This window comes from Zingiber officinale, chromosome 8A (assembly GCF_018446385.1).
Source record: "Zingiber officinale cultivar Zhangliang chromosome 8A, Zo_v1.1, whole genome shotgun sequence".
Taxonomy (NCBI): Eukaryota; Viridiplantae; Streptophyta; class Magnoliopsida; order Zingiberales; family Zingiberaceae; genus Zingiber; species Zingiber officinale.
Window position 1 is genome coordinate 4,699,002 of NC_056000.1, and position 11,266 is coordinate 4,710,267.

Genomic DNA, 11,266 nt, shown 5'->3' on the forward strand with positions numbered 1-11,266 from the left:
CTTATGGGTAAGTCCCTCAGCATATGGTTGGTCGGCTTCATATCTAGTCGGACTTAAGGGATTTAGCTCCCCATTCTTAAGATACAACTCTTAGTATATAGCCAGTCGACCTAAAAGCCGGTTAGACTTCCAGGATGTAGTTCCCCATCTCTCAGCGCTAAGATATTCTGTATAAGAGAATAGCTGCAACTCGACGGGGAGTATTCCACCAACAAAGCATATACAGGAAACAGAAGCTTCCTCTGAGAGTGTTTGTGCAGCTTTCATTGCCTGACATTATTTAGTATATTCTGGCATCGAGCATTCTATGCTGCCTCATTAATATGGGAGTAACAAAAGGCAGTCTATGTCTTATGGATTTCTGAGGCTACAAGGAGTCTAATGATATCATCCATTGTATATTTAGATTTCTCCGGATGTGTTAAAATTTTATCATAAAGATTAACTGAACCCTAACACCCTTGGGTCTGATATGAATGTGTCTATGCTTTAGCTATTTTTTTTGATAAAATTTTAACACCTTCAAAAAAGTTGAAATATGCAATGGACTATACTGTTGGACTCCTTGAAGTCTCATAAATCCACAAGACCTGATATAGTTGTAATATGAGGTCTATATGTCAATCAGTGTGTTTTGACTCAAACCCACTGATTAATCTAAACAGGTCCGATTGAATCCATTTTAGATCTTGTGAATTTTTAAGACTGCATGGAGTCCAATGATGCCATCCATTACATATTTCAACTTCTCTGAAAGTATTAAAATTTTATCAAAAAAATCAACAAAATCGTAACCCCGTGGTCGTGATATGAATCATATCAGGACCACGATGAGCCTGATATGGAAAAATATTAGGCCCACGTTGGGCTTGATATGAATCCATATTAGGACTAATGTGGGCATGATATGAATTTATATCAGGTCCAACGTGGGCTTGATATGAATAGGTTGATATAATTTAGCTAATTTTTTTGATAAAATTTTAACACATCTGGAGAAGCCAAAATATGCAATGGACGACACTATTGGACTTCTCGTGGTTCAAAAATCCACAAGACCTGAAATGGTTATAATCCAAGGTCTCTAAGTCAATAAGTGGATTTTGACCAAAATCCACTTATAGACCTAAACATGTCTGATTGGACCCATTTTAGATCATGTGGATTTTTGAGGTTGCAAGGAGTCCAACGATGTCGTCCATTGCATATTTCAGCTTCTCCGAATGTTTCAAAATTTTATCGAAAGTGATACAATATGCTATGACTGGACCCAGTAGTGTGGTGTAAGTTAAAGCCAAGGTGAGCTGTCAATCAAGGTTAGAATATAAGCAGATGGTCAAGTCGCTCTCACTGAAAATCAGCTCCTCACTCCTCAACGTTAAGGCATTTAGCGTGGAGTCGGCTGACTTCAGAACCGGTTGGACTTGAGGCCCTCAGCGCTCCACACCTCAGTGCTAAGGCATACAGAGTAAACCTGGTTAGTTCCCTAACTCTCAGTATATGCCCGGTCGGTCCAGGGGCTGGTCGGGCTTATAGGGCATAATTCTCTATCTCTCAGTATATGTGTTCTTGCAATCGACCTCTAAGGTTTTAATGTTCGACAAATATATTTAATAGAACTTGATTAAGGGAAGTCCTAGTCGCGGCTAGGTAAGGGTGAGAAGTCAACCGAGTGATTAGTCTTAACTGTGATTAGATAAGGGAAGTCCTAGTTATGGCTAGGCAAGAGAAATCTCGACAGATCATGGAAGCCAAGTAGAAGGATTCGATAGGTTTGGAGGACTCGACATCAAATCCCTGGTGGGTCGATTCAATGCTAAGTTCTGGTGAGTAAAGTTAGGTGGAGAAAACCCTAAAGGGAGGTAACTCTAGGTTCTGGGAGGGAAGCCAGATACAAAAAATCTTAAGGGGAGGTAACCTTAGATAACGGGATGTCTTGGAGGAGTGATCTCCAGGCAAAGTTGATCAGATGATTTTCAATCGACTGTGCGTGGTCGACCGAACCAGTGGATCTTGGTAAATCTAAGTTTAATTTTTATCATAGTATCCTGTATTACTATTATTTCTATTAGCTAATGTAGTATAACAGGAAAAGGCTTAGTAGATCATGAATTAGACACTGAGCAAAGTAAGTCCAAACAGGCCTGGAGGACTAATGTTTGACAGATAGGTTTAGGTAAGCAACTGGAGAGGAGCGAGGGTGAGGTCATGTTCCGGAAAAGAACAACCTTACGTCGCTGATCCAATTGAAGAAAGCGGGAAGATTTTCTAAGTTGAGATCAAGACAGTTTTATTGTCAATTATTACTCATGTATTATATATTACTGTCCTAACTTTATTTTATAAGAATATTTTGTTTAACTCTGTTTTACAAGAACCGATCTGATTGGTCGACCGAACTCATGGACCGGGTGATCGAACCAAGTTGATACAGAACAGAGATTAGTCCGAAGTAAAGTTTGATAAAGTGACTGATCGATTGACCAAACCAGCAGATCAGTCAACTGAACAAATGTGACATGGCAGAGATTAGATCAAGCCATAGCAACATAGAAGCTAGGTCAATCGGTCGATCGAACCTAGGGATCAGTCGATCGAACAATCAAAGAATTAATGGCGAATCTCGGCGAATAGGGAAACTACAAAGATTGGTCGATCGACTGATCAAGGGGATTAGTCGACTGAACCATAAATGCTCATAAATGTGTGGAGATCGGATCTCATCGAAGAAAGAAAGCAAGAGGTTCAGTCGACGAATAGGAGGATCAGGTGACTGAAAGGACCAGTTGACCGAATGGCTTTTTGGTCGATCAAACTAGGCTTATATAAGGGGAGCTCGAGGTTTGAGGCAAGGTATCAATTCTTAGTTTATCTCTGTGCAAAACTGTTGTTCGTGCTCTTACTCTACACTCCATCCTCTCAAGTAAGCTGCTCCATCAAGTAGTACTGATAGAGTTTCATCTTCCACCTATTATCGGTATAATTTTAATTAACTTGTATTATTTTAATTTCAAGAAGATAGTAGTGTATTACTATTTTTTTAGTTTCATTTGTATGAGTTGTTTCTTTCCGAATATTTCAGAAAGAAGAGTTGTAGTGAATTACCCATCGGTAAGGATCACGGGTCTTGGAGTAGGAGTCGACATAGACTCCGAACCAAGTAACTGAACTTGTCTTATTATTTTCCGCTGAACTCTAATTGTTTTTACGATACAAAAGAAAAAGTTTTAGCGAGCGATATTCACCCCTCTCTATCGCTTCTTTTCGATCCATCAATATTTTCGATCGATCCAAGGGTGGTCGGGCTTACAAGACATAGATCCTTATCTCTCAGCATATAGTCGATCTGCCTAAGACCAGTTCGGGTTTACAGGGCATAGTTTCCTATCTTGCAGCACTGAGGCAACTTTCAACATATGGTAAGTCGGCTCTAGAGCTAATCGGACTTCTAAGATTATGGTCGGTCGGCCTAAGAGACATTCATACTTAAGGGACTTAGTTCCCTATTTTACTGTCAGTCTCTCATTATACAACCGGTCATCTATTAGGTCGGTCGGACTGCCCCCAGGGGATAACATTATCAGGGAATCGCAACAATCCGTCAAAAAATAACAGCTACTTGTAAGAGAATATTCTGTTGCTATAACATATACGTACTATGAGACCTTTCTCGAAGGATGACTATACATCTTCCATTACCCGCCATTCTAACGGCATATTCTCTCAATTGCCTCATTGATAACAGAAATTATAGGAAGCGATTCATATACCAATAATGGAAAATTCTTCAGAGGATGACTGCACATCTTCCAGGGTGTACATCTTCTATCATCAAACATATTCTGACACCAGATATTTTCTGTTGCCTCATTATTGCGGAGGTTATAAAAGGCAGCATAAAAGGGGGATTCTCTTCATTGGTCAGGTACTGAAAAAACGTCCTCACGCTTTACAATTGCACATACGCATCTATTGTTCATCTTCTTCTCCACTCTTTGCTCGACTACTGTACTGACTTGAGCGTCGGAGGACCTGCACTAGAGCCCCTCTCCTTGATTCTCACTTTAACATTTCCTTTGCTCTCTTTCTGGAGTGTGCAGGAAGGAGTATCACAGAGAAGTGATAGGTGTCATTTTCTTCTTCATTCCTTCTAAAGTCTTCTCTCAGTCAACAACAATTTCACCTGCCCAGCGCACCATCTCGATCGCTTTCAGACAAGATAAGAAACAATTAGCTAAACCCTAACCTGCATGGGCATGATATCAAACCCACATTATGCATGTATCCATCCAAAAGATTGAGGAAAGAGAAGAGAGGTTGCATGCATACGAGAAAGGAAAGAGATGAGAAATTACATGCATTGAAGAGAGGAAATTGAGGAGTAAAATGATTGAGAGGTAGAATAGAAAGAATAGTAAATTGAGTGTGCCCTTTGATAATAACAAAGTATAATATATCTTTTAATCAATTCGTAAATTTGATAAATTTAAATTTACAATATATAAATAATAGTTTTACTAAATAAAAATATATATCTATATTACAACCCAGGAGGGTATAACTCACATCCCATCACCCATCTCGTTGATTAGTAAACTAATTATAAAGTGTTAGTTTAATTTTGAGTTATTATTATTACTCTAGTAATTAGATCATTTGCAAGACACCATCAATCATGATCATAATCACCAAGGTAGGCCATGGAAGATATATGTTAGGAGACCTACAAATGATGGACTTACCTTCCTTGTTGCTTGTCTTTGGTTACGAGATAGCATATTCCAATTCAATTAACTTTTGTCGCACGCCATATTCTAACTCTTTCATGTATTAATTACTATATAATATATGTATGAATTATCATGTAAATATATTAATTTTGATTGAATATTTGCAACAATTTCTGCTGCTGCATGACTGCTCCAAATATGGCGGAACTAGCTAGGCTAACGATGAATGATTGATTTGTAGGCGGTAACAAGTCATTTTCTTGAGTCGATAATCCTTTCTTCTACTCATTAATCAGTTGATTAATTAATTAATTTATTAATTTCGGAGGGTTCTCTTCTCTGGGGGCAGAAAAGAATGGGTGTATTACCTGGCAAAGGGGGACGGTAACATGCATGCAGTGCTGTGGGTTGATTATTTGTATCGGCGTGAGCGTGAGGTGTGGGATCCGCAATAATCGGCAGGCACGTTCCAACCCTAAACCTTCCACGGAGGAGGAGGCCCACGCCACAGCACTGCTGTTGTGCCAAAGTGATGCGCCCTCTCTCTTTCGCTTCGCTTTTTTATTTATGTTTCCCTCTTCCGTCCTCTTCACAGCCTGTTTCATCATCTACTTGCTGTATAAATGCACAAATCCGTATACGCCTCGCCAATAATTTTCCACCATCCATCAATTATACAGCCACGTTACCTGTTGTCTTCTATGTTTAATGCCATGGTTTGGCTAGCTAGCTGTTTATTTTATCTCAGAGTTGTGCGTAAGTATAGTACGATCCAAAATACACTAGCTAGCAGGTAAGGATTAATAGAAATGGGAGCCAAGTCTAGCTCGTCCGCTATACATGCCACAAAACCATGAGCTGGTGCATGCATGCGACAAGCTAAAGTAACTTGAGAGGGTGTTTTACTTGTGGGAGAGGGAACTGAAGCTTTGCTTTTGCATGCGTGATGCGAGCAGGGGCATGTGGGCTTGGGGAGGGAGGGAGGGAGGGAGAGTCTCGGATCCACTGGAGATATTCCATTCTGACGGTGCGAGATTAATACTCTGCTTCTGCTACAATGCTCTTCTCGCTCTCTTTCTTGCGCACTTTCTTGCTTTCTTCTACAGGACTACTTCTCTCTCTTTTCTTTCACAGACAGAACCATCTGATGTGAGCTCTCTCTCATCTGTCCTTTGGGTTTAAACTATTATTAGGTACAAAGTAAGCCCCCCTTGACAGCGCAGCATCTCGTTTGCTCTATCAATTTTTATTTTTAATCTGATCTAATCTCTCCTCTCTGTAACACCATCACCTGTAGCAGTGGCAGGCATCGGTCTGCCTTCCGTCTTTCTTCCTCCGTCTCACTGTATCTCTCTCTCTCTCTCTTTTGGATCTCTCAATTTTTTCCCCCTTCTTCTCCCTCGAACATCCCTTATTTTAGGAGAAGAATTATGGATTTTCCCCCTCTTTACCTGACCTCGTCTAATTTCCCTCTCTCTTGATCTTCTCACTGTGCTGCATGGCTATGGAGCTAGTACTCATCTTTTGAGCTCGCACTGTGGCTTCGTAATTAACTTGAGTTTTACGATCCTGTGGCTTCTCTCCTATCTTTCTCCTCACTGAAGTGGGAGAGAGGGGGAGAGAGAGGTGTGAGTTTAGGATTAGCTCAATTGATCTCAAATTGTACCGGAAGAGAGATGCAGCAGCAGCAGCAGCAAGGAGCCACGCAATTCGGGGCATCGCCGTCCGGAATTCTTCCGTTTTCGTCGGCTCCCCTTGCCTCCCGAGCGCACCTGCTCGGAATTCAGCCTTCCGACGTCCAAGAGCCGGCGTCGCTCGCAGAGGTGGCCTCCCCCATCAGCAGCCGGCCTCCGCCCGCTGCGGCGGCTGGGAATTTCGACAAGCTGCAGGTGGCCGGAGACTTTCCGGACGACGAAGCCCTCGCCGCCGCACAAGGAGACGACACCGAGCGCGGCGGCGGCGCAACCGGGAACCGATGGCCGCGGCAGGAGACTCTGGCGCTGCTCAAGATCAGGTCCGAGATGGACGCCAGCTTCCGAGACGCCACGCTGAAAGGTCCTCTCTGGGAGGAGGTCTCCAGGTTAGCTTACACTGCGCCATGTCCACTACAATTCACACCAAAATGTCGCCTTTTGCTTCATTCTTCACGGATATCTCTCTCTTTTTAATTTCTTAATTAACCGATTTAATTTTCTCGGGGTAGACTCTGTTTCTCCAATCTCCAAACCACCACCACCGCCACCCCACCCCATCACAGCTTAATGAGAAAGATTTTTTTCTTTGCCAGACAGTTGAAAAGTATAACCATATCTGACTCTCTCTTCGTACAACAACACCAGCTGCGATGGTAAAAGGAGTAAGCCAACATGAGACTGTTTTTCGCGGAAAGAAACGAATCATCTTCTCTCTCTCCCTCCTCCTCCTCCTCTTCTTCTTCAACTTCAAGCGTCTCAGATCTCTTCCTCTCCTTCCTGATGCACCTTCTTTTTTCCTAAATTGCATCGTCTCCGAATTTGATGTCAGCTAGCGGCCGCTTCAGATCCGCCGCATCAATCCTAACCAATAATTGTTTTCTAAATCCTCGTGTAGATCGGAGTTAAAGATTCCCCGAGGCAAATGGCAAACGGTGCATTCTCTCACTACTGTCCATTAATTATTCCATCATCCTGCTGGTTTTTAACTATTTTAACTACTCGATGGGCCTTTCAGTGGCAACTTTAAGTACTTTATTAGTTTTATCCTTCGAGGTAGGTAATTAAAATGTCAGATAATTAACCAGATTAGTGGCGTACTTAATCATTATGAGGGAGCTTCTCATTCTTCTAGCAAGCTTTAAGTCTTTGCCTATGACTTTTCTGTGGTGGTCCGTGGTTGGCGTTTCACTTTTTAGCCAACTGCTTAATTATTCCTTTATGCTCATCTGTTTGGTGCTGCGCCTGCTGCTTGCTTGTGAATGATATACCGATCGTAGTTAGTTGATATATGCCGGCAATTGTCAATGGTGCAGGAAGTTGGCGGAGTTGGGATACAAGAGGAGCGCAAAAAAGTGCAAGGAGAAGTTCGAGAACGTGCACAAGTACTACAAGCGCACCAAGGAAGGCCGCGCCGGCCGCCAGGACGGCAAGAGCTACCGCTTCTTCACCCAGCTCGAAGCCCTCCACAGCGGCAGCCACCTCGCCGGAGGAATTCCGCCAGTCGCCCCTTCTCCGGCTGCGTTTGCGGACGTCTCGTCGGGCTTCAGTACTGCCGCCGCCATGGTTGGCCAGCCGCAGGCTAACAGGGCTCAGCCTATCTCCTCCGTCGCGCCACCACCGCCGATCATCGCGTTGCCGACGCGAGTAGTCGCCCCTGAGCTTCAGACACAAGGAATCTCGACGTCGGCCGAACCGACCGTGGGGTTCAGCTTCTCGTCGAACTCGTCCTCTTCGGCGTCGTCGGACTCGGACGAGGAGACCGCAGGGGAGAGCCAGGAAGGAAGGAAGCGGAAGCGAGAGACGGCAACCACGAGCCGGAAGATGATGGCCTTCTTCGACGGGCTGATGAAGCAGGTAATGGAGCGGCAGGAGGCCATGCAGAAGCGGTTCTTGGAGGCCGTCGAGAAGAAGGAACAGGACCGCATGATCCGGGAGGAAGCGTGGCGGCGTCAGGAGATGACGAGGTTCAACCGGGAGCAGGAACTGTTGGCGCAGGAGAGGGCCATGGCCGCCTCCAGAGACACCGTCATCATCTCCTACCTGCAGAAGATAACCGGCCAAAACATCTCCCTCCCCACCCCAATTTTTCCGCCTGCCCCAGCGACCTCCGCAGCGATGCCGGCCACCCAGAGTAGCATTCTTCCCTCACAAATTACTCCGCCGCCACCACAAACTGTTCTTCAACCTCCTCCGTCGGCGGCCGAACATACCCAACCACCACAAATCCAGCAATCGGCTCACCGTCACAACCAAGTCGCCGGCGACATTCCACGGCACCCATCGCCCCTGGGGACGTTGGAGCTCGCTCCCAGCTCAGAGCCACCGAACCTCGACGTCACGTCACCGTCGTCGTCCTCCCGGTGGCCAAAGGCAGAGGTGCACACCTTGATCAAGATCCGAAGTGGGCTGGACTCCAAGTACCAGGACTCCGGACCGAAGGGGCCATTGTGGGAGGAGATCTCCGTCGGAATGCAGCGGCTTGGCTACAACCGGAGCGCGAAGAGGTGCAAGGAGAAGTGGGAGAACATCAACAAGTACTACAAGAAGGTGAAGGAGAGCAACAAAAAGCGACCGGAGGACTCCAAGACCTGCCCGTACTTCCACCAATTGGACGCGCTCTACCGCAGCAAACACCTCGGCGCCGGCGGCGGACCAATGCAGAGACCCCAACTAGGCTCGGACTCTACTAACATCATTCCCTCATCAAATCAACAGCAGAGCGATGCGACAACGATGAACAGGCCACAGGAGCAAGCATCCGCGATGCCACCGCCGCCGCCGCCGCTCCAGCTGACCGCCGAGACCGAAAGAAAGAATGGGAATTCTGAGACCAATGCGGGAGTTCAGGTACAAACCGGTAACGGAGGGCTCGCCACCGGCTTCTTCGAGCAAGGATTAAAAAAGGTAATCCACTAGCTCAACGATACACGAACTCTCCATAAGAATCAATAACGCCGCATCTAAATGCTGAGTTGTTATTTCATTGAAGCCAGAAGACATCATGAAGGAGCTGATGGGGCAACGGCTACACCAAGCGGCGACGGATCACGACTACGATAAGTTAGACGATGAGAGTGACAACATGGACCAAGACGAGGAGGACGAGGACGAGGACAACGAGGACGACGAGATCAACAATGACAAAGTATTGCACTACAAGATATAGTTGCAAAGCAAAATGCGATCCTCTATTCCATCCACATTCAATATCCATCCACCAACGTACTCACCATTTCTGTTCAATTAATTTTAAATTGGTTTCCGCTCCCTGATCCATCTCCACCCCCATGCAACGCATGCATGCATGCATTCACACAAGTTCAACTTCTCCTAAGCATCCACTGGCACAGTTTAGTTTTGGCCTTACATGCATGGCTCGTGACATCGCATCCTCTCCATCAATCCTTCTCTATTTATTGTAATTGATTTGTTCGCGGAGTTAATAAGAATCCCCTAGAGTCAACGGCGGGGAGTTGGACAAGTACAAACAGTGAGAAAGCAGGAGTTTTCCTTGGGCCTGTACATTGGATTGGAGAAACCGGAGAAGTGTACTATAAGTTAAAGGATCGAGTTGGTGAATAGGGGAAGACAACCAGGAGTTGGGTTCATAAAACATTGGTAATTGTTAATGTTAGATGCATGGCGAAATAGGCAGTGCATTAATAATTGTTGCGGAGTTTTCTTTCACCCCAAATGTAAGCATTGTTGAGACATTGTGAAGCTTTCTAATAAACGTCGAGTGAGTTATATATATTATGGACGACTTGCTTGATTGGACTGTGTATATATTCTTATTCATTGGTTCGGGCCTGATTGATGCTCTCACAATTCATCAACATGCACAAGAGGATGATGGAGGGTTACTGAAACTCCTTAGGATTAAAAAAAAACTATATCTTGGACTACAAGAAAAGGAGGTATTATGGAACCCACACAAGAGCTAGATCGAGCTACAATGATAAAATAGAATCGTTGATTTCTATTTGCTTAAACAGAATTAAATTGATTAATTACATTTTGAGAAATATTTATTAAGATTCGTTTGTCTTTTCCCAAAGTTGTGGTCGGCCACAGGTTTAATTTAAAAGCAGTGAGGGAACTGCGATCGACGGCAAGTGGCAGTGATGATCCTGCACGGGCAGGGCGTGCAGGTGCATCATGTCATGTGTTGGAGCTCCATCGAACTTCACGCCTAACGAGGCATTAATTCTGCTGCCTCACCTTCTGCAGATCCAACGCCCTGTTTAATAATCAAATCCTCCATACTATAAAAGCAAAAGCTGTGAAGACGATGGCGTTGGATAACATCACCACATCATGCGTCTCTGCAACGACTGGTGGGTGGATGAATCCAATCCAATGTACGATCGAAAGCCTACTACACCCCTTCAATTCTTCATAAGAAATTACATGTTTCATCGAAGAAGATCCATCACTGCATGGCTTATGCCACAATCTAACGCCACACGTTACCCTTAGGATTTGACCGACTTTGTTCCTACACACTATAGTTATCAGCTCAAGTAAAAATATCTCTCTTCAATTTTCTAATTTATCTCTATATAAATTAATATAGAGCCCACTCGATCAGCATATAGAATGATCCTATTTGAAATTGGAAAAGATGACATGCTGACTAGTTGATTTTAATATTGTTTGCAAAAAAAATTTTAGAAAAAAGGAATTGTTGATATTTTAAGGTAATTTTGATGTGATCAAATAAGTTAAATTAGGTTCTGTTTTTTTAATCCTGTGTCTAAGTGTGCAAGAACTTAGGAGCACAGGAAGTCGAGTGAAAGACGCAACTAGCAAGAAGAATGACACGAGAGAGAGCCGACGGGC

The 11,266-nt window shown here is 44.3% G+C and overlaps 1 protein-coding gene across 2 annotated transcripts; it reads left to right on the forward strand.

Moving 5' to 3' along the window:
• Window positions 1-5,499: 5,499 nt before the first annotated feature.
• LOC122012036 (trihelix transcription factor GTL1-like) lies at window positions 5,500-10,175 on the forward strand. Of its 2 annotated transcripts, none has more exons than XM_042568482.1 (3): window positions 5,500-6,810; window positions 7,738-9,328; window positions 9,414-10,175. In XM_042568482.1, exons 1-3 carry the CDS (start codon window positions 6,407-6,409, stop codon window positions 9,588-9,590), a joined length of 2,172 nt encoding a protein of 723 aa, XP_042424416.1. In that variant the 5' UTR covers window positions 5,500-6,406; the 3' UTR covers window positions 9,591-10,175. The 2 variants fall into 2 exon arrangements, with proteins under 2 accessions (XP_042424416.1, XP_042424417.1); XM_042568483.1 differs by having other exon boundaries at window positions 5,741-6,810; window positions 9,418-9,562.
• The last annotated feature ends 1,091 nt before the right edge of the window (window positions 10,176-11,266 follow it).